The 25,565-nt window shown below is 38.6% G+C and overlaps 2 protein-coding genes across 6 annotated transcripts in view; one reads left to right on the top strand and one right to left on the bottom strand.

Annotated features, from left to right (window-relative positions):
• The window catches only part of LOC114886549 (interferon-induced very large GTPase 1-like), a 30,628-nt gene extending 16,572 nt beyond the window's left edge, over positions 1 to 14,056 (top strand). For both annotated transcript variants that reach the window (XM_029207129.1, XM_029207130.1), the window contains one exon: positions 6,096 to 14,056. In XM_029207129.1, coding sequence (XP_029062962.1) covers positions 6,098 to 13,396 — 7,299 coding nt within the window. In that variant the 5' untranslated portion in view covers positions 6,096 to 6,097 and the 3' untranslated portion in view covers positions 13,397 to 14,056. The remainder of the gene's footprint in view (positions 1 to 6,095) is intronic.
• ZNF215 (zinc finger protein 215) overlaps positions 1 to 25,565 on the bottom strand; it is a 193,123-nt gene that overhangs the window by 141,946 nt on the left and 25,612 nt on the right. For 2 of the 4 annotated variants that reach the window (XM_029207138.1, XM_029207136.1), the window contains exon 1: positions 1,846 to 3,848. The exons of 1 other annotated variant lie outside the window; for it this stretch is intronic. The gene's annotated coding sequence lies outside the window, so the exon portion shown is untranslated. Of the gene's footprint in view, positions 1 to 1,845; positions 3,849 to 25,565 lie in introns of those variants that run through there. One more of the 4 variants, XM_029207134.1, reaches the window with a different exon arrangement.

The raw sequence follows: 25,565 nt of genomic DNA, 5'->3' as shown, positions 1-25,565 counted from the left end.
AACCCTGCATCAAGCAAGTCTATTGGCACCATTTTTTTCTCTCCACAACCCCTGGTTTCCACGGATCTTTTTACAGTATCCAAAGTTTTGGCTTCCACTATTTCATATAGTTGGAATCATAAATTATGTAGCATTATCAGACTGATTTCTTTCACATAGCAATGTGATTTAAGGTTCTTCTATGTCTTTTCATGGCTTTATAGCTCAATTCTTTTTTTGCTAAATAATAATCCATTGTATGGATGTACCACAGTTTGTTAATCTATTAACCTACTGAAGGACCTCTTGTTTGCATCCAAGTTTGCAAATATGAATAAAGCTTCTATAGACATCATGGGGAGGTTTTGTGTAAACTTAAGTTTTCAACTCATTTGAGTAAATACCAAGTAGCTTCGTTGCTGGATCATACGGTAAGAGTACAGGGTTTTGTTTTGTTTTTTTGTAAGAAACTGCCAACCAGTCTTCCAAAGTAACTGTAACATTTTGCATTCCTACCAGCAATGTATGAGGGTTCTTAACCATCCTAATTGGTGTGTAGTGGCATCTTGTTGTTTTAATTTGCAGTTCTCTAATGACAAAGATGGTGAGCATTTTTTCATGTTTATTTGCCGTTTCTATATGTTTTTGTTAAAATATCTGTTCAAAAATGTTGCACCATTTTTAATTGGGTTGCTTGTTTTCTTACTGTTGTATTTTAAGGATTCTTTGTACATTTGGGATACCAGCCTTTTATTAGATATATATTTTGCAAAGACTTGCTCCCAGGCTTTGGCTTATCTTTCCTTTTTTTTATTAAACAGCATCTTTCATACAACAGAAGTTTTAAAATTAATGAAGTCCACTTATCAACTTATTCTTTCATGGATCATGCTTTTGATTTTGTATCTAAAGTGTCATCGTCAATCCCAAGGTCACCTACATTTTCTCCTATGTTATCTTCTAGGAGTTTCATAGTTTTGCATTTTAGATTTAGGTAATACGATCCATTTTGAATTAATTTTGCGAGGAGTGCAAGGTCTGTACCTAGATTCATTTTTTTGCATGTAGATGTCCAGTTATTCCAGCACCCTTTGTTAAGACTATCCTTTCTTCCATTGGATTACCTTGACTCCTTTCTCAAGATCAGTTGACTATATTTGTGTGGGTCTATTCCTGGATCTTCTAGCCCATTCATCAATTCTATTTGTCTCCTTTTGCCAGTACCATACTGTCTTTTATTTTTTTTTAATCTTTATTGGAGTATAATAGCTTTACAATGGTGTGTTAGCTTCTGCTTTATAACGAAGTGAATCAGCTATACATATACATATATCCCCATATCTCCTCCCGCTTGCGTCTCCCTCCCACCCTCCCTATCCCACCCCTCTAGGTGGTCACAAAGCACCTTCATAGCTTCACAGTAAGTCTTGAAATCTGGGAGTGTCAGTATTCTGACTTTGTTCTTCCCCCAGTATTTTGTTGGCTATCCTGGGTCTTTTGCTTTCCTTGTAAACTTCAGAATCAAGTTGTTGATATCCACACAATAACTTGCTGGGTTTTGCCTGGGATTGCACTGTCTCTATAGATTAAGTTGGGAAGAATTGGTCTTAATATTAAACACAAAATATCTCTAAATTTATGCAGATATTCTTTGATTTCTTTCATCAGGGTTTTGTGGTTTTCCTTATATAGATCTTGAACATATTTTATTAGGTTTATACCTAAGTATTTCTTTTTTGAGGGTGCTAATTTAAATGATATTGTGTATTTAATCTCAAATTCCAATTGTTTATTGCTAGCATATAAAAAAACAATAATTTTTGTAAGTTAACCCTTGCATCCTGCAACCTTGCTATATTCACTTACCAGTTCCAGGAGATTCTTCTGTTGTTGATTCTTTGGCATTTTTTACATAGACGATCATGTCATCTACAAACAAATACAGTGTTATTTATTTTTTCCCAATCTGTATATTTTTATTTCCTTTTCTTATCTTATTAGCTAACTCTTCCAACAGGATGTGTGATAGGAGTGATGAAACGGGATTCCTTTACCAATTCCATTTTAAGAGGAAAGCTTCTAGGTTCTTACCATTAAGTGTGATGTTAACAGTAGGGTTTTTGTTAGTGTCTTTTTATCAATTTCAAGAAGTTCCCCTCTATTCCTAGTTTGCTGAAAGTTTTTATAATGAATGGGTGTTGGATTTTGTCGAATAGTTTTTCTCCATATATTGATATGGTCATGTGATATTTCTTCTTAGTCTGTTGTGGTGTATTACATTAATTGATTCTGAATGTTGAATCAGTTTTGCATACCTGAGATAAATCCCACTTGGTTGTGGTGGATTATTCTTTTACACATTATTAGATTTAATTTGTTACTTTTTTTTTCATGAGGGATATAGGTTTATAGTTCTCTTTCTTGTAATGTCCTTGACTGATTTTGTTTTCAGGGTGATGTTGACCTCATGAATTAAATTAGGAAGTATTCCCTCTGCTTCTGTCCTCTTAAAGAGACTGTACATATTTGGTACAATTTCTTCCTTAAATGTTTGGTAGAATTCACCAGTGAATCCCACTGGGACTGATGCTTTCTGTTTTGGATGGGTTGTTAATTATTGATTCAATTTTTTTTAATACACACGGGCCTATTCAGATTACCTATTTCCTTTCATGTAAGCTATGATAGCTTGTTGTCTTCCAAGGAAGTAGTGCATTTCATCTAGGTTATCAAATTTGAGAGCAAACAGTTGCTCATAGTACTCTTTTCTTCATCCTCTTAATGTCTGTAGGATTCATATTCATAACCCCTATTTTATTTCCAGTATTAGTAATTTGTGCCTTCCCTCTTTCTTTTCATAGTCTGAATTATCACTTTTGTTGGTATTTTCATAGAATCAAATTATGGCTTTATTGATTTTCTCTACTGATTTCCTGTTTTCAATTTTATTGGTTTCTGCTTTAGTTTTCATTATTTCTTTTCTCTTGCTTATTTAAATTTAATTTCCTCTTCATTTCCTAAGGTGGAAACTTAGATTACTGATTTCAGATAATTTTTTCTTACATATGCATTCAATGTAAATTTCCCTCAAGCACTGCTTTCAGTGTAGCCCACAAATTTTGATAAGCTCTATGATCAAGTGTTTGTTACTTCATTTTTTCTCTGTTAGTTTGACAGTTACTCTTCTGTTTGACATTATATTAGAAATTGCAACATATATTCTACTTAACAAATGGCACCAAAATCAATAGAATCTTTGACCCTCCTCTCAAATACTGCAAGGACCTGTTGGTGACATTTTCCTTCTCCTGAAAAAACATGCCTTAGTAGTTCATTCAATGTGCATTTCCAAGTAGCAGACTCTGTCAACGTGTTCTTTTCAATCATGTTTTTCTTCCACCGTAACTCTTTAAGGATATCTAACTCTGTATAGAATCCGAGTTTGTCAGCTATTTTCTTTCAATATTTAAAATTCCATTCCACTGGCTTCTGGCTTCCATCAATGCTGCTGAGAAGTCAGCCCTCTCTCTAATTATTAGTTGTTTGAAGATAAAATCTGTTTTTCTCTAAATGCTTTGTTTTTGCTGTTTTGTTTTATTTTCTGCAGTTCCACTATGATATGTCTGATTGTGAATTTATTTGCCCTCCTTGGTGTATGCCAAGGTCTTAAATGTTGGCTTTAATTTGTAGTGGAAATATTTCAGTTGCTTACAATTTATTTACCTCTTCCATCAGATATTACTTCACTATCCAGTAAATTCCTTGAGGCTCCAAAGAATCTGTCTTAAAAATTTATCTAGATATTTTAGATATCTTCAGTTGAAAAAGTTGTTCTGAGTTTCTGAGTCTGCCATAAATCTAGATGTAAATTTTCGTGACATTGGGGAAGATGGAAAGCACAAAATAAGAATGAGTGTAGATGAGATGACAATTATAGAAATCCAATAAAGACAAGGTGAAGGCAAAATCTTTTGGAGAGCTGGTAGGGGATTAAAAAGAATTGAGATTGAAGAGAGATTTAAATGGATAAATTGAAAGGACATGGTGAACTGCATTCATGTCAGCAGGAAGAAGGATGAGTAGGACACCCATTGACACAGAAGTATGATAGTGACATTCAGTAGGACAGGAATTCCAAAAAGAGGGGAAACCTGAATAATGTGTGAAGTTGCGACATGTAAAATCTCATTTCATCTGCTGCCCAAAGATATGTCCAAAGGCATTGGGGAGAAAAACATAACACTGAGGAAACACTGAATACTAGAACATTTGGTCCTACATCCACACATTAAGATGGCATCAGTAGAAAAGAGATCTTCATAATCCATATACAGTTCATAATATAAAAGTTATTCATAATACAAAGATATTATTAACTAGTGTCAGATGAAGAGTAAGAAGTGAGTGACAAGTAGAAACCAGGTAAGAAGTGCATTTTATTTATTTACTGAGACATAATTAACATATAACATTGCATAAGTCTAAGGTATACACCATGCTGATTTGATACATTTATATATTGCAATATTACCAACATAGAGTTAGCTAACACCTCTATCACATCACAAGATCATTTCTTTATTGTGGTGGGAACAATTAAGATATAGTGTCTTGGTAAATTTGAAGTTTATAACACAGTGTGTTGCTTATAATCACTATCTGAACATTAGATGTCTAGGACTTATTTATCTACTGGTTGCACATTTGTACCCTTAAACAACATCTCCCTAATTCCTACACCTTCCAACCCCTTGTAACAAGCATCCTACTCTCTGGTTTTTACTAGTTTGGCTTTTTAGATTCTACACATAAGTGATATTATACAGGATTTGTCTTTCTCTGTCTGACTTATCTCACTTAGCATAATACGCTCAAGGTCCATCTGTGTTGTCACACACACATGGCAGGATTTTCTTCTTTCTCATGACTGAATAATATAAATATTCCCTTGTGTATGTGTTTAGTAAATCTTTATCTGTTTAGCCATGGACTGACACTTAGGCTGTTTCCATATCTTGGCTATTGCGAATAATGCTGCAATAAACATGGAAGTGCATATATCTCTTCAATTCTCTGTCTTCACTTCCTTTGGATATATATCCAGAAGTGGATGCTGGACAATATTGTGGTCCTATTTTTAATTTTTGAGGAACCTCCACAATCTTTTCTATAGTGGCTGAACCAACTTATATTCTCAGCAATAGTATACAAGTGTTCCTGTTTTCTCCACACCCTCTCCAGCATTTATTATTTGTAGACTATTTGATGATGGCCATTATGACTGGTGTGAGGTGATACCTCATTGTGGCTTTGATTTGCATTTCTCTAACAATTAGCAATGTTGAGCATCTTTTCACATGCTTGTTGGCCATCTCTTCAGGGAAATGTCTTTTTAGGTCTTCTGCCCATTTTTTGCTAATCCCATTCTTTTAATGTAACTATCCAGTTTTCCCAGCACCACTTATTGAAGAAACTGTCTTTTCTCCATTGTGTTCTTACCTCTTTTGTTGTAGATTAACTGACCATAAGTGTGTAGATATACTTCTGGGCTCTCTATTCTGTTCCATTGATCTATGTGTCTGTTTTTAGGCCAGTACCATGCTGTTTTGCTTACTGTAGCTTTGTAGTATAGTCTGAATCAGGGAATGTGATACCTCCAGCTTTCTTTTTTTCTCAAGACTGCTTTGGCAATTTGGTCTTTTGTGGTTCCAAATAAATTTTAGGATTATTTGTTCTACTTTTGTGAAAAGTGTCATGGGCATTTTGATAGTGATTGCATTAAATCTATAGATTGCTTTGTGTAGTATGCACATTTTAACAACATTAATTCTTCTAATCCAGGAATGGGGGATATCTTTCCATTTCTTTGTATCATTTCCAAATTTCTTCATCAGTATTTATAGTTTTCAGAGTATAGGTCTTTCACCTTCTTGATTAAGTTTATTCCCAGATATTTTATTCTTTTTAATGTGATCATAAATGGGACTGCTTCCTCAATTTCTTTTTCTGATAGTTCATTATTAGTGCATAGAAAAGCATCAGATTTCTGCAAATTAATCACAGAGTTCTGTATATTAACATGCCAAAGGCTAAATGAGTGTCTTTTCGTCCCACAGCCATGGACACAGAAGAGTCTACCCCTAATGAGCTCCTGCTCAGAGACAAAAATGGGCAAGATCTCCAAGAGATGTTGAGAGAAGTAGGATTGGCAGTTGAGTACTGGTTGCCCAAGCTGCAGGAACACCTGGGTGTGACCTGTGCCCAAGCCTTACAACACCTAGAAGAAAAAGAACTCCAGAAGCTGCAATCCCAGGCACAACATCCCTGGGAGAAAAGGGCCCTGGAGAAGCTGCTTTACCTGTCATACTCAAATACTCTTTCAGAGTTACAGGAGTCTCAGGTGGAAACAATAAAGAAAAGGCAGAAGCAGGCAGAACAGGCACTGCAGGAGCTAAGAGAGATGCTGGCAGAAGGGAGGCAGCGACAGGAAGAGGCAGTGAGGAAAAAGGAAGCAGAGCTGATGCAGGCAATGGAGATCCCCAAAGAGTTCTGGCCACGTCCCGAAAAGTCCCTAAGAGACGTCATGGAAAACATGCTGGGACAACTCAAACTTATGGAGGGGACACTGTCTCACAGGAAGAACCTTCCAGATAGAGAGCTGGTGCGACATGCATCTGGAGGACTAGCCCTTCAGGGAATTTACAAAACCAGTAATCAAAGGGGCCTGACAGAGAAGAAAGAGGAGCTACTTGGTGTCCCCAAGGAGTTCTCACTCCGTGGCCCTGAGCAGAGTACACGGATGGAAACAAAGGAATTTACATCTTCTCAAAAAGAATCCATGTTCCTCCAGGCTGTAGAGAAGCTGGGCTTCAGTATAACTGCCTCAGCAAAGGGTGGAGGTTGGGGATTTAGCCTGGAAGCTGCTATGAATCAGAGCAAACATTCAGAATCCAAGGAAACCCAACAGTCACATTCTAAGCACTCTTATTTCTGCTCAACCAAGTTCAGCTACATCCCACTGGCCTCCTGCCACTTTCCCACTGACCAGCTCCAGCTCTCCAAGGCTGCTCTACAGGAATTGAAATGCATTGAAGACCTTTCAGGTCAGCCAGAAGACCCAGACAAACTTCCCTTGCTGAGGCGCAGGACTGAAGCCTTCTTCCACAGGTTTGGCTCTCATGCTAACCAGGGCCCTCTGCACCTGGGAGGAATCTACTGGTGGAAAGCCATTTCAGAGGGCTTCCAAAGTGAGCAGCTGGCAGAAGTGAAACAGCAAGCTGCAGAGGCCCTGGATATTTACATAAGGGGCAGCTACAGTGGCTTTGGAGTGAATGTTGCTGCAGGTGTGGATGTGTCAGACTCTCATTCAAAAACAGCCTCTCAGAGAACAACCTTTCAAAATCTCCAAACCAAAGTCCAATTATCTGTGGCCCAGACAGGTGGCCCACCAGAAGCAAATGGCCTTTCACAGTGGAAAGCTGGCCTAGTTGCCAGTAATCAAACCTGGTGTGTCATTGACCGGGGAATTCAGCTGGTGCCCGTTTGGGACATCATCCTCACCAGCCACCGAAGCGATTTTAAGGATCCTCGTCAGGTAGCTAACTGCCTGAAAGACAGCTACACTGCTCTGACTGGTCTTACTGCCCAGATCCAGGAGGGAGAAGAATTACTGAGTGTTGAGAAGGAGGCTAGGCTTTTCCTAGAGGATATGAAATCCTGGGAGGTATCTGATCCTGAAGAGCAGCTTAAAAAGCTGATAAATTTCATGCAAAGACTGAGTGAAAAAATAAAAAGTTATAACACTTGGACTAATATATGCCTCACAGATAGGGGTCTGCAGAATTTTCTGGTAGACACTGTCAACTTCTGCAAAAAGTATTCCATATATGAAACTAAATTTATTAAATCTCAGTTGTGCAGCCTTTTGGATCCTCACATCTACAAAGTGACAAACTTTCCTCAGGCTCATTCCATTATGCAGTGGATATTTCAGTCAGAACCAGAGGAAGAGAATGTCAGTATCACCCAATTTTCTGAATTAATTAAAATCTTTAAAAAAAACCAGAATGACCTTATGGAAGTAAAGGCCAAGTCTGAATCCACAGAATCAGTGGAGGAAGCTCAAAGCAAGGTGACTTACGAGGTCAGCTTGTCTCTTGGCTGCTTCTTGAGATACCTCCAAGAAACGGGGCAGCCAGACACGCACATCTTGCTACTTTTGATTGCAGCTGGTGCAGGATATCATGCGGTAAACAATACATTTCAGTATCTCCTTGGGTGTGATGAGTTAGACTTCCTACTGGATAAAATGCAAACTGCCCTAGATAAATACCAAGAGCTCAAAAATATTTGCAACTACAAGGCTCAGGCATTCCTGGTGCTCACAGGTCTGACAGCTACACTTGGCATCAAAGTTGCTTCTCCAGAAGAGAAAACAGAACGCTTGGCATTAGTAAGACATCACATGGGACAATCTTTGTCTAAAGAAGTTGTACGTGTCCTCACCAAACCTGGGGCAGATCATGATTGGGAAAACCTAGAAAAAGACTTGAGATTGCTCATTGATGGGGATTATGAGGCCACCGCCTCTTCATTGCAAATGGAGGATGTGAAAAAACAATTGCAAAGTCTTTTCCATGGAAAGAAACAGCCCCATGAACCACATGATAATGAAAGTAACAAACGGGAGCTCATTGAAAATAAAGCCTTCCTAGAAATACTCCAGCGTCTAGGTCTAGAACATTACTACCCAAAAATGATGAGCAGAGCTAACTTCCATATGATCTACAAGAATCCTGTGTACAACACCCAGCCCTGCTCTGAAAGAGAGCTTCCCTTCTATTTCCTACAGAAGCTACTGATGCTGGATTATGGGCTGAGATACCTGATCATTAAGGATGATGAATACACAGAGAAGCAAGTCTATCCAAGCACCTCAAATCAAGAAAAGGAGGCTTTTGATCCATATGAAGATCTATTTGAAGACAGTGATAGCACCACTAATCCTTCAGCAACCGCTAACGCCAGGCCCTACATTCACCCTATGGATATACAGATGGCAATTCTTCACTGTGCGGATGATTTTGCCAGACAATACATTTTGGCCAAACTTTCCATTTGTCAGTTTGCCCTCCCCCTTCTCATACCTAATCCTTGCAATGCTCAAATTGAATTCTCTCTCTGGTCTCTCAGTCAAATTAGGAGGAGCTGGCAGCAAACAGGGAAATCAATAAAAGAGGAGAAGGACAATTACAAAAATCAGCAGATGTGTCGTGTCTCTACCCCCATTGTGTCTTTTACTAGAGTTGGAAATGGCTTCTCTGCCTCCAAATCTCAGATCATGAACTGTCTTCTCAGTAAAAGGAAACATGATGTTTTTTTTCACCGACATTGCAAAGGGAGCAGCAAAGACTGTCTCTTGATGGGAGGTGTGGTGGAAGTTGCCTGGTTCTGTCCTGGGGGTGAAGATCAGGACAGGTTTGACAACTGCCTGACCTTCATCAATCTTCATGGAGATGCAAAGGAACATGAGAAGCAACTTGCCTTTTTGCAGGAGGTCTCTTCTCTCATTGTGGTCCTCATGTCAACTTCTGATGACAATAAAGAAACCCGAAAAATTGTCCATGACCTGTGTCAGAAATCAAAAACTTTAATCTGTTTGCTTGATGATAAAGAAAAAAACATGGCAAATAACTCTGGCCCAAGAGTGAGAATTGGGGTCAGGAACAGAAATGAGGCAGAATTAATAGAGGAGCTCACAACTACAATCAGACGTTTGTTAGAGCTTTCTGACACTGCACTCAGCTTGGAGAACTGTGCCCAAATTGCTCGCAAGCAAGGATTGCTTATTGATGAAGACCAGAGAGAATGCAAGGAAGCCAAAGAAAAGGCAGAGATTCTAATGGCCCTACTGGGAGAAATGGAAATACCTCAGATGAAGGAAAATTTACTACCCCTTCAGGGAAAACTGTGGCAACGTTGGTGTAAAAAGGACAAAGAACTCTATCATCTGAGAGAAAAAGGGAATCGAAGCATTGAACAACACAAGAGTGAGATTGAGACAGATAAACAAATGATACGATGTCAACAGTTGAGAAAAGCCTTTCCTCTCAACGATTTAATGCATTCTGTCCTTGAAATTCTCCAAAATCATTCAGAAACTCACACCAAACTCTACTTCTTGCAATGGCTGAGTGTGCTTTTAGACAATCTGACTGCAGGACACTTGGAAAAACTAAATGAGAAGAAAAAGGCATTGTGGTCACTGGTCCAAAAAGAAAAGCAAGAGGCACCAAAGAGCAACTCTCTGAAAGGCTTGCAAAATGAGATAGAAGTTATCTCCAAAGAGATTAGTGACTGCACCTTGGGAATTGAGCAACTTCTCAGAGAAGTTGGCCAGATCTATGAAGCTCTGGAAGAAGCTTCATCCATGAAAGATACCCTATTTCTCTCCCTTCCCCACATTGCTGCAGATCTGATGCTATCTGGTTTTCCCATTGAGCTAATGGATGGGGATGCTTCTTATGTGCCCCTGAGGTGGGTGGCAGCTGTTTTTGACAAGGTCTCTGAGAAACTTGGAAACAAACGGCTCTTTGTTCTCTCTGTCCTTGGCCTGCAGAGCTCAGGGAAGTCCACCCTGCTGAATGCACTTTTTGGGCTGCAGTTCACTGTCAGTGCTGGGAGGTGTACCCGGGGGGCCTACATGCAGCTTCTGAAGGTGGAGGAGACATTCGCAAAGGAACTTGGCTTTGACTTTGTGCTTGTTGTGGACACAGAAGGACTTCGGGCCCCAGAACTCAGCAACAAGTCCCAGAATCGTGACAATGAGTTGGCAACCTTTGTCATCGGACTTGGAAACTTGACTCTGATCAATATTTTTGGGGAAAATCCATCAGAAATGCAAGATATTCTACAAATAGTTGTCCAAGCATTTCTGAGGATGAAACAAGTAAAAATATCACCTAGTTGCCTCTTTGTTCACCAGAATGTGGGAGAAATTACAGCTAAAGACCAAACTATGGAAGGACGAAGGCGGCTAGAGCAGAGACTGGACAAAATGGCAGCAACAGCAGCTGAAGAAGAGCAGTGCTCAGATGTAACCCGCTTTCATGATGTCATTAAGTTTGATGTTAATACCCACATCTACTACTTTGCTCACCTCTGGGATGGCAATCCCCCAATGGCCCCTCCCAATCCTCGTTATAGCCACAATGTCCAAGAACTGAAAAGCAGAATTCTTGTGACTGCCCAACAGGAATCTAGGGGAAGCATCATGAAGATATCAGATGTAAAATTCCGAGTTCAAGATTTGTGGAGAGCACTATTGAATGAAAACTTTATTTTCAGTTTCAGGAATACCCGAGAGGTCATGGCCATGAGCAAACTGGAAACCATGTATAACTACTGGACATGGGAGTTGAGAAGCCATGTGCTGAGCATACAGGACCAGCTGATCAACCAGATTCAGAATGAAAAAATCCAGACACTCGAAACACACACAATTGAGGCTCCAGTTACAGAGAAATATGAAGCCATCAAGCAAGAACTTGAAAAATATTTTAATGAAGACCCAGATAGTGAAGTGCTGGTACAGTGGAAAGGAAATTTTGAAAATAAGCTAATAATCCTTAAAGAGGCATTCATTTTAGACAGCCAAAGAAAAGCCAAAGAACTTCTTAGTTTTAAAAAGAATCAAGAAAAACTGCATAACAAAAAATCAGGTTATGAAAAGGAATTATTGGAAAAAAGCCGAGAGTTGGCTTTAACTGTAAAGGGCACCCAACTGAGTGAGGAAGAGCTACATGAGAAATTCAACACACTTTGGAAAAAATGGGTCTATGATTTGTCCTCAACTCACTCTCCAATCGCAGAGCCTAAAATTGAAGTGGATTCTGAAAACATCCTTTTGGATTATTTCAAAAAGGAGAAAGACAGGGCAAGCATACTGAATAAAAATTATGGAGAAAACTTTGAAATCAAATATGACAAACATATCAAAATGAACAAGAAATATTTGAACTTAGTTACAATGACATTTGAGGTCCAGGATAAAGAGTCCATAAATATGACTACTAACCGCATTGTTTCAAAAGTTAATGAAACTATTAACAACATTTGTAGGCAAAAGCATGATTACAATCCAACTTATTTCTATGAAATCCTGAGAATAATAGATGAGGAGGTGAAATCTGCACCCACTAAGGAAAGATACACATTTACAAGAAAATATGAAATAGACTTATCCTTGTATTTATTCCAAAGAGCATCAATGAAGTTTCATCATATGCACAAGGAATTCAAGAGAGCAAATGATCCTGTAAACTATCTGGAAAGCAAGAAAGATGATTTCTTCATGAGTTTTAAGATCTCTTGTCAGGGAGCAACCTCAATTAAAACATTTGTTGATTTTCTGTGGCACAAACTCACCACTGCTGTCTCCAACACCATAAAGAAAAACATGGCCCACAAAATTGCTGGGGACATGCAAGCCACCTGCCCGGCATTCAATGGAAACAGGGCTAACCTGGAGAAACACATTCTCATCTCTCTGGCAGAAGAGGAAAATTTTGATAATTGTTGGCAGTACCTTCATAATCCGGAATCATATTTTAAGAATTACATTGAAAACCACATTAAAAGATATTGTTCTGACAAAGGAAGTGAAAAAATGAAGACATTTTTAAAAATAAGTTCAGATGAAATCAAGAATGCCATCCTCTCAGCTATTCAGGCATCCACAGCAGTAGCTAAAGATAAAAGCAGCACTGTGTCTGGGTGGTTGGATTTGTTCTGTGATCACCTGGGGAGTAACTTGATCTTTCCACGAAAAGACTTGATAAGCATTGAACACCAGGAGATAAAAGATATTGACTTTCTCAAAGAAGCCATGAGTAAAGCTTTGGATCCTGAAATGAAGAGAGTAGAACATAATGATTTGTGTATGTTTGTAGAAGAAATCGTTCCTGAAATCCAGAAAATGCTCACTGAACATCTCTGTGGCTGCTGGAAACAGTGTCCCTGCTGTAGAGCAATTTGTACAAACACAATCCCTATGCATGATGGAGACCACAGTGTTCCCTTCCATCGTCCACAGGCTGTCAGTGGAGGAAGGTGGTACAAAACAGACCATTTTGTCATTGATTGCTGTACCAGTTTGGTATCAAGTGATTGTGTTTTGGTTTTGGGAGATGGCCGGAAAGTCCCATATAAGAACTATCGACAGGCAGGAGGGGAATATGCCAGGTGGAGTATCACCCCAGACACATCCACCCAGCCATACTGGAAATGGTTTGTCTGCCACTTCAGATTAAAGCTACAAGAAAAATATCTCAAAAGATTTGAAGGTAAAGGTAAAATTCCTGATGCATGGGACAAAATTACGAAACAGGATGTGCTTAATGACTTGAAAAAAAATTAATACTCAGTGACCACAAAACAGCCCCAGTATCTGAACAAAGGAGGCACATTACCTGAGGAAGGCTAAAATATCACCCACTCATAAGGAAAACATCCCTTATATCAATTTTTTCAATTGAAACATCTAAAACTAAATCAGTTAACAGCAAGAGTTGAAGACTTGCTGAGAAAGAACTTCATTTTTCTTTGCCTCAATTCCTTTTGCTTTAAAAACATTACTAAAATATATGAGTACATGATAAAATCAAATAAAATCTATTTAAAATACCTACTTCATATTTTAAACTATTATTCTGAATGTTATTTTTTATTTTTAAATATATAATGTTATTTAAAGTCACAAGAAAGTCATTTTCATAGAGGGAAGTTAAAATCATTGCAGACTGCCACAAATTCTATAGAATAACTACACAGTTTAACCAATATACAGTTCTTGACTGGAATCTACAAATTCTTTTCAGTTCTAAGTGTATTTTTTTTACCCTCAGAAATTTGTGAGGAAGAGTTATTAATGCTTGAATGCAAAAACATTCATGGAAAATTCATGATTCCCAATTCCCAAATATAGTGCTTTTTAGGGATATCCTGTTATAGGAAATGAAAAAAAAAAAAACAGAAACTTGACCAGGATAGAGCCTGCATCAATTCTGGAAACATTATTCAAAAAATATGGAAAATAGAAGTTAAATAACTTTTTCTTATTTAACCATCATCCTCCTCTTCCCTGGTGCCTTGGCACTTGCCTGTGCATGTTTTTTAAAAAAGGAAAAGAAAAAATTCACAGGAGCTTAGGTATTCAAAGCCTAGAGCTATGTACAAGTCTGAAAAGGACTGGTTAATGGAACAAGATTTATGACAAGGTAAAAAGGGCCATTTTAATCAAGGCTGTGGACGAGGTCAAATTTGATTAAGCCATGATCATTTAATCATTAATGATTAAAAAAAACTATTCCTTCAAGACTAAAATATCAAAAAATATATAGTTTTGTGTGGTGATATTTCAATAAGAGATGCTTTTTACGTATTAAAAGGTAAGAAAATGCTTATCTCCAAATCAGGCACCCTTGTGACTTTTCACAGTATTTGAGCCATAGGGTCATGATCAGAAATAAAAATGAAGAACATGCTGAAGCCAACCAAAGATCTGAGAGGGGAAGGAAATCTCCCTTCTGCAAACTTTTACCTTCTAAAGCAATGACTTTTGCTAGGTTCTCAAAGCTGATGATCTGAAGGAATCCTGATGCAAAGAAAAAAGATTATTCATGCCTGACATAAGGGCATCCATTGGCTTCCATTTCAGGGTACACTGTCTACCCGTCCATAGCCAGTGAAAACAGACAGTACAAAGCGCAGTCAAAGGACTTGGATCTTCAGAGCCGGGAGACAGGAGCGTTCACTCTGCTATCTTTGTGCCCCAAGGCTTCAAGCATACTCTCAGTTTCAGGTCAAATGACCATGTTTCCAGAAGAAATCCTGGAACAGAAAAATTATATGGAAAACAGATGTTCTTGGACAGTAGGGTTTCCCTTTTGTTCTCTAAAAAAATAGCCTCACTGAGAGTTGGAACTAGTAGGATAAAGTTGAAATAGTGATAAAAACAGAACCCATGCATAATATAGCACCTGTTTCTGACATAGCTGCATCCTTGATAACTGTGCAGTGTTAACATTCGCTGAATGCCTTTCATATTTGTTTAATGAATCCATTAAAACTTTTAACTAAAAAGTATTATATATCATATATTAACTTTGATTTTTCACGCCAAATTGTTGTGCATAAAAAAATAAATTTTTTGATAAATTCCTCAGGCATTTAAGTAGAGTGATTATTAAATGAAATTCAGAGGCTGTGTCAAGAACCCAAAATGGCTAGACATAAGTTGGGAATGAGAGAAGATGGCTATGTGTAAATGTGGTTTTCTATGATAGTAGTGGAGGGTAAAGTGCCATCAACATAGGGTAAGGATTAAAGGGTCAGTGGGTTGAGGTCACTGAGGGAGATCTTAGGAACAGTGGAGTAGGGTGAATGGAGTCAGTAGGGATGAGAATCATATGGTCATCAAAAATGGGAGATGACGGGCCCAGTGTAGGTCACAGATGAGAGATGGCCAGAGTTGTAAGGTCAATAGAGGTATAGTTCACATGGTCAGTGGAACAGGTCTCTCAGAGTCACTGAAAGTGGGGATCATGGAAACACAGGAATCGGGGGTCACCACATCGATAGACTTCGGGGATTTCCAGAGTAAGTTAAGCAAGAGAGGACAAGGCCTGCAGGGATGGGGCTAGGAGGGTGTTGGATTCTAAGACAAGATCAAATAACATGAATAAGAGGTGAGTTGCTTAAATGAAGCTGGAAATTTGCACTAAAAAGATTTTCACTTAGGTCTCTCTCCCTCTCTCTCTCTCTCTGAGAGAGGATATAAATACGGGAAGGTCAATTGAATAAGGTGTGTTATGGATAAAATATTTCTGTCATCCATAAATTCATATGTTGAAGCCCTAATCCCCAGTGTGATTTTAGAGGGGGCCTTGGGAGATAATTAGGGTGAGATGAGTTCATGAGGGAAGGGTCCTCATGATGAGATTAATGTCCTTATAAGAAGAGACATCAGAGATATCTCTCTCCCTCCCCAGGAGCATGAATCAAGGAAAGATCATATGAGCACACTGCAATATGTGTAATAAAGCAAGCCAGGAAGAGAGCTCTCATCAGGAACCAAATCAGCCAGCATCTTGATCTTAGATGCTCTAGAACTGGAAGAAATAAATTTCCATTGTCTAAGACACCTGGTCTGTAGTGTTTTGTTACGGCAGCCCAAGCTGACTAAAATGAGGTGTGCCTAAAAATTGGCCCCCTTAAGGTTTGGGATGCTTTTCCCTTAGACTATGGAAAAAGACATATGAAACATAAAACTTTTAATTTTTCCCCTTCCTTCAAATTTGTAATTATCTTTAATCATTCTCTTTAATCAGTCTAACCCTTCAGTAAGGTCTAAAAAAGCCATTTAGCCCTTTCTAGTAGTGCTGTGACACATAAATAGACAAAACAGAGAAGGAAAGTGTGAGCACTACCAATAATAGTATCATGATAATGACTGTACTGATATCTTTGCAATAGTAGTAACTGTGATATCTTGGGCAGGTAGTTTAACCTCTCTTTGTTCAAGTGCCCTGTCTGTAAGAGTGCATTTCTCATTCTGCTACTGGGAAGAATAAATGAATTCCTATTTAAAAAACATTTAAGACAGAAGCAAACACAGAGTACTTTATAAGTGTAAGTTATTATTATGTTATACTACCACTCCTAAGTTCCTTATTCCTTTGCATTTGAGTAGCATTTTATTAGGAACATACTAATGGGTTGAGATAGTCTCATCTGAGGTTCATCGGCAGGAATATTCAACCAGGACCCCTTGGGAAATCACAATTGAGAATACAGTAAGTTCTCAATAAATGTGGTTATAACTTATGGCTCAAAATGAATCTCGATATATTGATGTCCCACAGTACTTTATCTGTAGTCATACCTCTTTCAAAAACTAATCCATCAGTCAAAGACTTAGACAAGTCATTGTCACAATTCTTTAACAGCATAGAAGATAATATGTCTTAGGCTATTCAAAAGGTCCGAGACATGGATTCACACACAATTGATTTATTAGAAAAGCTATCCCAGTAAAAAAAGAATAAGGGTAAGCAAGAGGGGGAATGTAACTTAAGGTGAGGGAATAAATTAGTAAGTATGCAAATTTTGAGAGGTAGAAAATGTCATCTTTCAATTCTAGTTAACAACCACAAACTCGAAAATTAGACTGTTCGGTTTTGAATAGGACTTCCACCATTTAGTAGCTGTGTGACCTTGAATGACTTTCTCAACCTGTCTCTGCTTCATTTTCATCCATAAAATGGTGCCACCTCATAGAAGTGTTAAGGATTTCTTGAGATATCCTTGGCACAGCATATATAGTTCCAATAATAGTAGGTGGCGGTAGTAGTAGTAGTAGTACTAGTAGCAGCAGCAGCAAAGCAACAAAAGTCACGTCAAAAGAAGAAATTACTATAGTTATTAAAATTATTATCATTTCCATTACAATGAAATGTGTTTATGCCTGTACCACATTCTCAGCTGTAAATTCCTGAAAAACAGTTCATGTCTTGTTCATCTCCATATGCTCAGCATGTAGAATGGTATTTACCCCAATGTAGGTGATGAATCATGGCTCTTAAGCACAATTGAGGACAAGCTTACTAAATACTGGAGTTGGAAGTGGAGACAGTTCGAAGGAAAAGAGAGAAATCAAAGATGATGCTGGTATTTCAAACAGGGAAAATGCAGCTGACATCAACTAAGTAAAGGTCATCAATGGCCTCCACTTCACTAAATCCAATTTTTTATTCACAGTCATATACATGACCTACCAGCATCATTTTGTCCCTCTCATCTCCCTGAAACACTTCTTTTACTTGGATTTGAGAATACTGCACTCTTGCTTCTCTCCTCCTATGTCACTCTTCTTTACTGCTTCTTCCACTTCTATCAGTCTCTCAATGCTAATATACCCCAAGGGCTCAATCTTGGGTCTTCCTTCCATATCTAGGCTCTCTCTCTCTCTTAAGGGGTCACCAGTCCTCACTGCATTAAATACCACCTATACACTGATGACTCCTAATACATTTTTGTCTCACCACACCTCTCACTAAATGTCGAATACATGCCGACTCACCATCTCCACTTGGATGTCTCAAAGACATCTCAAGCTTAACATGCCCACCCAAAACTGGATTCTAAATATCCCCTCACTCAAACCCTGCTCTTATCTATAGGCTTCCTCTTCTTAGTTAAAGGTCAATCCATTGTTTCAATCCCCTGGGCCAAAAAATACTCTAAATCATCCATAATTCTTCTTACCCAATCATTCATTGATAAATCCTGTTAAATTTACTGTCAAAATGTATCTAAAATCTAGCCATTTACCACCACTCCACTGCAGGCACTGAGGCTCAATAGCCTCCTAACAGATTACCATAACAACATCCAACATAGCAGTCAGAAAGCTTTTTTTAATGTAAGCTAGATCATTTTAATCCTTTGTTCAAAACCCTGAAATCTCCAGTTTTCATTCAGTGTGAAAGTCAGTCATCACAAGATTCGTCAAGGCCCCATGTGATGTGATGTGATATGATGTGATGTGATGTGATGCAGCTCCTATTACCATTCTGATCTACTTCTATCCCCCTTAGTCACTCACTACAGCCATTCTCAAAACCACTGACTAAAAAAAAAAACAAAAAAAGAACACTGACTAAAAAGATGACTGAGTCCCCAGGATTAAAGACCCTGCAGCACTGTGGCAAATATATATTATAATCATCCCTAAAGAGACCTACATATATTTATTCAGATAAATATGCACTGGGGAAAGGGGAGTACCCAGACATTTTGAGAATTATTAGACACAAGGTCTGAGTTGACACTGACATCTAGAGAAACGAAGTATGATTATTCATAACTGGAGACTAGGTAATAAATGGGGTATTTCTTAGGCTAAAGTCAAGCTCACATTCAGTCCACTGGGTTGACAGACCCACAGAGTGGTCTGTCCCCAGTCCCCGAATGTATAATCGAGGAATGACAAACTTGGCAGTTGGACTAACCCCAAAATTGGGTTCTTGTCCTATGAGGTAAGTGCTTTAACAATGAGAAAGCCTAAGCAGAAGTCTTCAAAATTGCCCTCCACTCTGGTAAGTTAATAAATCTTTAAAAAATCACAACACAGGGGATGGCAAAGATTAGTACCACCATTAAAAACCTAAAGCGGGGGCTTCCCTGGTGGTACAGTGGTTGAGAGTCCACCTGCCGATGCAGGGGACACGGGTTCGTGCCCCGGTCCGGGAAGATCGCACATGCCACGGAGTGGCTGGGCCTGTGAGCCATGGCCACTGAGCCTGCACGTCCAGAGCCTGTGCTCCACAACAGGAGAAGCCACAACAGTGAGAGGCCCGCGTACTGCAAAAAAAAAAAAAAAACCTAAAGCAGTGGTTATCCCTACCATGTCTCCATTTAATTAGCCAGTGTGTCTCTTGCAATAACAGATGGATCCTAAAAATTTCTTGTAAATTGCTGCTAGCTTATCCAATGGTAGCCCCTACTGCAGGTTCTGTACTGGCCAAGGTAATATTGCTAGAGCTAAGATAGTATTTGCCACTGATATGGCAAATGCATTCTTTTCTATTTCAGTGGTAAGAGACTACTAGAAACACTTCACATTCATGAAACGGACAAATATATTTACTTAGAGTTTTGTCCCAGGGCTCTACTAACTCTCCTGCTTTCTGTCATAAGACAATCCTAAAGAAAGGGGACCTTCCCAGAGAACATCACACTGATCAGTTATATGATGACATCATGCCAACTGACTGGGAAAGTAAGAGGTGGCTAGTAAGTTGGTAGCCTTGTTAAGACATGTGCTCCAGAGGATGGGAAACAAACCCTACAGAGGTTCAGGGACCTGCCATAACAAAAGTTTTTAAGGGTCCAATGGTCACGATATCCCCTCCAAATTAAAAGACAAATAACTGCATCTTGTATTTCCTACAATAAAAAATAAAGCACAGCACCTGGTAGGCCTCTTTGATTTGGGGAAGCAACACATTCCACACCTAGGAATACTTCTCTGGTCCATATCAGATGACAAGGAAGTCCACCATCTTTGAATGGGGTCTAGAGGAGGAAAGAATTCTCCAATAGTTTCAGGCTGTGGTGCAAGTTGCCCAAAGGCTGAGCCGTATGATCCAGCAGACCCTATGGGGTTGGAGGTGTCAATTATGATAAAAGATTCGCTGTGGAGTTCATGCCAGGGATCAGCAAACCACGGCCCATGCCACCATTTTTGGAAAATATATTTTATAAAAATGCAGCCATATTCATTCATTTGAATATTGTCTATAGATGCTTTCACACTACAAAAGCAGAGTTGAGTAGTTGAAACAAAGAACATATGGTTGACAAAGTCTCAGATATTTTCTATGGCTCATTATAGAAAAAGTTTGTTTATGCTTTGTTTATGGTAGGCCCCAGCAAGAGAATCATGATGCAGGGGTTCTGGAGTAAGGCCATGTCATCTGCACCAGAGAATTATATGCCTTTTGAGAAACAGCTCCTGGTCTGTCACTGATCCCTGGTAGTTATGGAATGCTTGACCATGAGGCACAAACTGATCATGTGACTGAAAATGCCCATTTTGAGCTGGGTTATGTTGGACCCACCAAGGCTTACTGTCAGAAAGGCCCAGCAGCAATCCATGGTAAGATGCAAATGGTATATCCTAGATCAAGTTTGTTCAGGAACAGAGGGCATTATTAATCATGAACAGGTAGCCCCAACCCCCATGTCACCTACCATAGTTGCACCCAGAACCCTCCCCCAGCTCACATCTATAGCTTTATGGGGGTCACATCCAAACATCTAAAGGAATAAGAAAAAGCTCAAGCTCGATTTATGGACAAGTTGGCCTCACATAGTGTACAACCTAAAAATGGATGGTAGCTGCATTAAAGCCACATTTGTAAACAGCCTTGAAAAGCAGTAGAGAGGAAAAAAATATCTTCCCAAATGGAAAAATTGCAAATGTTGCTCCTAGTCATTGGCTTTGTATGATAAGAGAAGTAGCATAAGGTGAGAATATGTACAAATTCCTAGGAAGTTGCCAATAAGAAATTAGAAGCTTTTGGGTAGAGCATGTGCATGGACATACAGCAGTAGGCACCAAGTGTGAAGAACTTTATATCACACGTGCCCACCAGAAAACACCCACCACTGAAGGGACACTGAACAACCAGGTTGGAAGAATGACTTAACCAGTTCATATTATCTGTTCTTCCTCATCAACCCTCCAAGAACTGGCATGATAGGCACATAAATGAAATGGTAAGGACAGTAGATACATAGGCTATGCATGGATGCAATAACAGGAACCAATGCTAATCTAGCTAACGCTGCCTCTCAATGTCCAACTTCCAACAACAGAGACCTACGCTGAACCACCAATATGTCATTATTCTCAAAAAGTCCAAATAGATGCTTGTTTGCAAGTCAATTTCATTTTACTCCTTCCATCCTGCAAGGTCCAACACTTCGTCAACATGGGGATTGATACCTATTCTGGGTGTGCGTTTGCCTTTCCTGTATGCAGAGCCTTGATTAGCACCACTATCTGGAGATGTACAAAATGCCTGATCCACAGGTATGGTACCCGGACAGTTGAGGATAAGGGAAAGCTAGAATTCATGGTTACACCCCCAAGACCAAAGGAAGCAATATAGGCTATAGTTCACTTCTAACCTTCCTCTTCTAAGTTTCTTCTCAGGAAGAGAGGCCCATGGACAACAAGGAGGAATTGCCCTCCAAACATGTTTGGAAGGTAAATCTATATGGCATAAGAACTAGATTCTGCTGGTCATGAAGATGCACCACTTAGATCTCATTCAATAAAAACTTCTGTAAGTAGAGGTAACTGAGAGCCTCCACTGCCCACCTCTTTGGATCTATCAGGGCATCCACACTGAGGCCACACCTTCCCCAGGCTGCCCTCAATGACTCAGCATGGAAAAGCCCAATCTTACTCATCATGGAGTTCCTTTAACTAGCAATCATTGCTCAGGATTCCCTATAGGCCTGGCCAGGATTTGTTCTAAACTCACTGTGGTCTGAGACTCTTTTTACCAAACCCTTCTTTCCCTCTCTCCTTTCTCAGGTGTCAGACCAGCATTGTGGTCTGAAGGATTCCCTTGCTTTCATTGCTTTCTCCTCTTATACCTTTCACAGGCACTTCATCCAATAAATCTCTTACATGTCTAATCCCATCTTGGCATCTGCTTCTTGAAGGACCAAACTGACATTAAAACCCCCTCACACTTGTATTTACTTAAATTATTTTGGAAATCTTTCATTACCAACACATATGAGCTGCTTCATTCTGTTCACTGATTTCATTGATGCACAATATTTTATTTAACCAGATGCTGATGGTCATTTAGGCTTATCTCCTAATTTGACTATTACAAAAATAAAAATGCTGCAATGATGAATATATCTGAAGAATAGTTTTCACTTAAGTTGTAGAAATTGTTGAATCATATAATAAGTAATTTTTGGGATTTCCCTGGTGGCACAGTGGTTAAGAATCCACCTTCCAATGCAGGGGACATGGGTTCGAGCCCTGGTCAGAGAAGACCTCACATGCCGCGAACCAACTAAGCCCACGTGCCACAACTACTGAAACCTGCACAGCACCTAGAGCCCGTGCTCCGCAACAGGAGAAGCCACCGCAAAGACAGACCCGTGCACCACAACGAAGAGTAGACCCCGCTTGCCGCAACTAGAGAAAGCCCATGCACAGCAACAAAGACCCACAGCCGCCAAAAATAAATAAATTAAACAAAAAAGTAATTTTTAATTTTCATAGATACTGCAGTATCTAACACATCATTTGTCTTTGTTTTCACACGCTCACCAACCCCTTTGAATCATCAAGTTTTTTAAAAATAGTATCTCACATTTTTAAATTTCCTGTTATTTCATTGTTAGTAACTTTAGGATCCTTTCACTTATTTACAAGCTATTGATACTTTGTTATTCTTTCTGCTTACTGTTGTTGTCATTTGCTTCTTTCTCTCGAGTCATTCTTTTTTTTTTTTTTTTTTTGTGGTACGCGGGCCTCTCACTGTTGTGGCCTCTCCCATTGCGGAGCACAGGCTCCAGACGCGCAGGCTCAGAGACCATGGCTCATGGGCCCAGCCGCTCCGCGGCATGTGGGATCTTCCCGGACTGGGGCACGAACCCATGTCCCCTACATCGGCAGGCGGATTCTCAACCACTGCGCCACCAGGGAAGCTCGAGTTGTTCATTTTTTTGATTATTTATTTGTAAGACCTTTCATGTGTTAAGTAAATTCGTACTCTTTCTCACATAGGGGTTGCAAATATTTTACAGTTGACACCTTTCTTTTGACTTTGTATAATGCATTTCTTAACTTACAGAAATGAGTTTTATGTAGTCACAGGTACATATCTTTTCCTTTCTGGTATATGGTTGTTTCTTGCTTGGAATGGCATTCTCCATATCAATAATAATAACAACACCAACAAGAATAATAATAAAACATTTCATTTTCTTCTAGTATATTTATCAATTTTTGGACTTTTTTGAAATTGTACTTAAAAAAAATTTTTTTTATTTTTTAGCTGCATTGGGTCTTCATTGCTGCGCGTGGGCCTTCTCTAGTTGCAGTGAGCGGGGTCTACTCTTTGTTGTGGTGCACTGGCTTCTCCTTGCAGTGGCTTCTCTTGTTGCAGAGCACTGGCTCTAGGCACGCAGGCTTCAGTAGTTGTAGCTCACGGGCTCTAGAGCGCAGGCTCAGTAGTTGTGGCACACAGGCTTCGTTGCTCCACGGCATGTGGGATCTTCCCAGACCAGGGCTTGAACCCATGTCCCCTGCACTGACAGGAGGACCCGTGTCCACTGCGCCACCAGGGAAGTCCTGAAATTGTACTTTACTGTAAGTTATTTTGGTAAAATAAATAAGGTAGAGGGTCAATATTATTTTCTTATGGCCATGTAGTTTTTGAATAATCCAATTTTTGTCACTCGTTTTAAATAAAATTTTAATCATAAACATAGTCAATATGACTCCTTTTATGGACTTTCGAGTATTAGTACCAAACCCTTTTTAAATATGAAGTTTCCTTTATTTGTGAATATCTTGCAAGAATAGTACAAGCTTATATCTTCTATCTTCTAATTTCCTTGACTGCTCATTCATGTATTTCTCTGAATATATCAACTTGACTAATTCCAAACATAAATGTCACATATTTATTGAGATTGACTTAAATGTATACTTAAATTTAAGAACAATATATACTTAAATTTAAGAACAATATATTCCTTTGCAGCAAAAAAGCTTCCTCAGAAAAATGTATCTCATTTATTCAGTATTTTATGTACCAGCCAAAGGCTTTAGATATTTCTCCAGAACAGTAGTATGTACATTTCTCATTATATCTAGTCCAAATTGTTATCTCTTTTCAGTTACCATTGCATACGAAATCAACTTTTCTATTATATTTACTGACCACATATTTTTTACATATAAAAAATCATTTATAATTGATATTGATAAAAGCTCTAAAACATTGATTTTTAAATATTAATCTTATACCAAATAATGGAATAATTTTATTATACTTATTCTCTGGTTCTCAATTGATTACATTGGTTTTCCAGGTTTGTTATTTTATCATTTGCAAACAAGCAGGCACCCACTTTCTCAATTTGTATTAAGTCTTTTTGTTCCTATCATGTCTCATTAATTTGCTTAGATATAACAATGTTAAGTAAAGTGGATGTAGTATCATAGTAAAATGGTATCTTTGTTTTCTTAGCCTTAGTGAAAATACTTTTGGCTTTTCACCATTAAAGATGACATGGGTTTCTTATTTGAGATATGTATTTTTACCATTCTATAGAAGTATCTACCTATGCCTACATTATTAAGAATTTTACTCATAAATGGATATGTATTTTTATTATATGCATTTTCTGTATCCACAGAAAAGATAATATTTCCTAATAGTGAACAAGCCATACTTCGCACTTGTTTATTTTATTTTGTAATGTTTGTGTATTCTATTTGCTAACTGGAATTAGAATGTTGACAAAATTATTTATAAGTGAGATTAATATGTACATTTATTTTGAATATTTTTGTCCGTTTGTAGTAGTAATAGTAATAATAATAGCAACAACACAGTAGCACATATCTCTTACACACTCACTCTATACCAAACATTCAAAGAGTTTTAGGTGTATTAACTCACTTATACCTTACAACAACAACATGTAAGCACTATTTTTATCCCCTTTTTAATAGAAAGAAACTGATGCAAAGGAGGTTAAATAACTCGACTAACATCATACTGCTAGTAAATGATGATGCCAGAATTTGAATACAGGTGGCCTGATTCCATAGCTGTCACTTTTAATCACAACAGAATCTGTAAAATAATTTAGAGGATTTCCTTCTCTCTTTAAGTCTGGGAATTGTTCTTATGTCATTGGCATTACTTTTCTTTGAAGTCTAATGGAATTCCCTTTTTAACTATCTGGGCCTA

Source organism: Monodon monoceros, unplaced genomic scaffold (assembly GCF_005190385.1).
Source record: "Monodon monoceros isolate NGI ecotype Baffin Bay Population unplaced genomic scaffold, NGI_Narwhal_1 Super_Scaffold_7, whole genome shotgun sequence".
NCBI classification, from domain to species: Eukaryota; Metazoa; Chordata; class Mammalia; order Artiodactyla; family Monodontidae; genus Monodon; species Monodon monoceros.
Note: the sequence above shows the minus strand (reverse complement) of the source record. Positions and strands in the feature narration are given on the sequence as shown.